Source organism: Empidonax traillii, unplaced genomic scaffold, assembly GCF_003031625.1.
Source record: "Empidonax traillii isolate 1590-97213 ecotype Southwest subspecies unplaced genomic scaffold, ASM303162v1 scaffold3443:size21424, whole genome shotgun sequence".
In the NCBI taxonomy this organism is placed as follows: domain Eukaryota; kingdom Metazoa; phylum Chordata; class Aves; order Passeriformes; family Tyrannidae; genus Empidonax; species Empidonax traillii.
In genome coordinates, this window is record NW_020958636.1 from 18,241 (window position 1) to 21,424 (window position 3,184).

Genomic DNA, 3,184 nt, shown 5'->3' on the forward strand with positions numbered 1-3,184 from the left:
CTGGAAGGGGGGTTAGAGACACTGGGAAGGGGTTGGGAGGGACTAGGATATACTGGGAGGCACTGGGATGGACTTTCAAAGCACTGGGGGACACTGGGAGGGACTGGGGCCATACTGGCGGAATACTGGTGGTCAGTTGGGCCATACTGGGAACCACTGGGCCTACCGGGAGTCAGCTGGGCTGTACTGAGGGCATACTGGGACCACAGTGGGGGGGTACTGGGGCCCATACTAGGTGGAAGTTGGGCTGTACTGGTGCCATACTGGGAACCACTGGGGCTCAAATGGACCATACTGGGGGGATACTGGAGCCATACTGGAAGTCAGCTGGGGTGTACTTGGGGCCATCCTGGGACTCAGTGGGGCCATACTAGGGCCATACTGGGAACCACTGGGGCCACACCGGGGGTCACTTGGGCCATACTGGGGGATACTGGGACCATACTGGTCACATCCCATAACCTTCATAACCCCCACCCCCCCAACATGACCACGCCTCCTCAAGGCCCCGCCCCCCCAAGGATGAGACACATGTGGGGGGGGAGGGGCAGTTTTATTGCCAGGAGGACACAGGTAACACCACTTCCCCCCAGATACTCCCAGGTATCCTGTCACCTGGGGCAGGTGCCCCCCCAGGATCCCCCTCACCTGCTCACCTGGGGCAGTGCCCCCACAGGAGCCCACGGTTACCCCCTTACCTGCTCACCTGCAGGCACAGGTAGGTAGATGCCCCCCCCAGCACCTCCAAGGTCTCCAGGTGGGCACCGGGCACCTCCTCTGTGGGTTCCAGGTGCACAGGGGGCACCTCCAAAGTCTCCAGGTGGGCATTTGTCACCTCTTCCATGGGCTCCAGGTGGACATTGGGCACCTCCATCACCTCCAGGTGGGCACTGGGCACCTCTGAGGTCTCCAGGTGTCCACTGGGCACCTCCTCGGGGGGCTCCAGGTGGGCACCGAGCACCTCTGATGTCTCCAGGTGCACAGGGGGCACCTCCAGGGTTTCCAGGTGAGCACAGGGCACTTCCTCAGGGGGTTTCACGTGGGCACTGGGCACCTCTGTGGACTCCAGGTGTGCACAGGGCACCTCCTCAGGGGGTTCCAGGTGGGCACTGGGCATCTCTGATGTCTCCAGGTGAGCACTGGGCACCTCCAAGGTTTCCAGGTGGATGTTGGGCACTTCCATCGCTTCTAGGTGGGCACTGGGCACCTCCGTGGTGAGTTCCAGGGTCATAGGGGGCATCTCCAAAGTCTCCAGGTGGGCACTAGGCACCTCTGAGGTCTCCAGGTGAGCGCTGGGCACCTCCAAGGTTTCCAGGTGGACACTGGGCACCTCCTCTATGGGCTCCAGGTGGACAGGGGGCACCTCAGGCAGTGTTGGCAGCACCTGGAGGTGGCCATTGGTCACCTGGGAGGGCGGTGGCATTGCTTGGAGCTGGACACTGGTCACCTCAGGTGGTGGTGATAGCACCTGGAGCCGGACGTTGGTCACCTGGGAGGGCGGTGGCAGCTGGACGTTGGTGACATCTGAGGGCCGTGGCGGCACTTGGAGCTGGACACTGGTCACCTCCCTTGCTTGGAGCTGACCACTGGTGACATCCAGGGGTGGTGGCAGCGTGTGGAGCTGGACATTGGTCACCTGGGAGGGTGGTGGCAGCACCTGGGGCTGGACACTCATCACCTCGGTGGCCTGGAGATGAACACTGGGCACCTCAGGCGGTGGTGGCAGCACCTGGACTTGGACATTGGCCACCTCACCTGCTCGGAGTTGGACACAGGTGACACCTGAGGGCGGTGGCTGTGTCTGGAGCCGGACATTGGTCACCTCAGGGGGCGGTGGCAACACCTGGAGCTGGACATTGGCCACCTCACCTGCCTGGAGCTGGACACAGGTGACATCCAGGGGTGGTGGCAGCACCTGGAGCTGGACTTTGGTGACCTCAGGTGGAGGTGGCAGCACCTGGAGCTGCACTCTGGTGACACCTGAGGGCGGTGGCAGCGGTTGGAGCCGGATATTGGTCACCTCAGGTGGTGGCGGCAACACCTGGAGCTGGACTTTGGTCACCTCGGAGGGCGCCTGCAGCACCTGGAGCTGCAGCCCTGTCACACCTGCAACACCTGTGACACCTGTCATCCCTGTCACACCTGTGACATCTGTGACATCTGGCACCCCTGGCACACCTGTGACACCTGGCATTCCTGTCACACCTGTCACACCTGGCACCCCTGGCACACCTGGCACCCCTGTCACCTCAGTGGCCTGAAGCTGCACCCCTGTGACACCTGCAACACCTGTCACACCTGTGACACCGGTCACACCCGTCACACTTCTCACCCCCATGACACCTGTGGTACCTGTCATCCCTGCCACACCTGTCACACCTCTCACTCCTGTCACCTCCCTGCCCTGCACCTGGATACTGGCGACCTCCTGGGCCGCCGGTAACACCTGGAGCTGCACACCTGGCACACCTGGCACCTCGGTGGCCTGGAGCTGCACACCTGGCACTCCTGTCACATCTACCACACCTGGAACAGCTGTCACCCCTGTCCCCTCCCTGCTCTGCACCTGGACGTTGGTGACCTCTGGCAACACCTGGAGCTGCACACCTGGGACCCCTGCCACACCTGTCCCACCTGTGACCCCTGCCACACCTGTCACACCTGCCACACCTGTGACCCCTGACACAGCTGACACACCTGTGACACCCACCACACCTGTCATCTCAGCAGCCTGGAGGAGCTGCACACCTGCCCCCCCTGCCCCACCTGTCACACCTGTGACCCCTACCACACCTGTCACACCTGTTGCTACACCTGCCGCCTCAGCCACCTGCACACTTGCAGGCCCCATCCCGCCCCTCAGCACGATCACACTCGTCCCTGCCCCCTCCTGCCCTGCCCCAGGTGGCACCACCAGGACGCTCTGCCAGGTGTGCAGCCCCTTCCCCACCTGTGCCAGGTGAGCCCGGGCAGGCACCTGGGCAGGCTTGGTGGGGCCAGGCAGCAGCAGCACCTTGCGGGGGGTTGCGGGCGGCGGGGCCAGCCCCTCCCGCAGCAGCAGGCAGGCCGGAGGGCGCGGCTCGGGTGTGCGGTGGGTGCGCAGGTGGCGCTGCAGGTAGGCGGCCACAACGAAGGCCTTGGGGCAGGTGGGGCAGCGGAAGGGCCGCGCAGCCGAGTGGGTGCG

At 64.1% G+C, this 3,184-nt stretch overlaps 2 protein-coding genes across 2 annotated transcripts in view; both read right to left on the reverse strand.

Annotated features, from left to right (window-relative positions):
* Positions 1–927, reverse strand: part of LOC114072542 (uncharacterized serine/threonine-protein kinase SBK3-like) — a 5,734-nt gene extending 4,807 nt beyond the window's left edge. Inside the window, exons 1-2 of the mRNA XM_027910425.1 lie at positions 878–927; positions 707–751 (exon numbers count right to left, since the gene is read on the reverse strand). The gene's annotated coding sequence lies outside the window, so the exon portion shown is untranslated. The remainder of the gene's footprint in view (positions 1–706; positions 752–877) is intronic.
* A 108-nt stretch (positions 928–1,035) lies between these two features.
* On the reverse strand, positions 1,036–3,136 carry LOC114072543 (collagen alpha-5(IV) chain-like; the record flags this gene model as incomplete). Its single annotated transcript, XM_027910426.1, has 4 exons — positions 1,036–1,056; positions 1,148–1,636; positions 1,679–2,410; positions 2,567–3,136. Coding segments are annotated over 4 exons (1,812 nt in total), but the record flags the coding sequence as incomplete, so codon positions are not given.
* Positions 3,137–3,184: the final 48 nt, after the last annotated feature.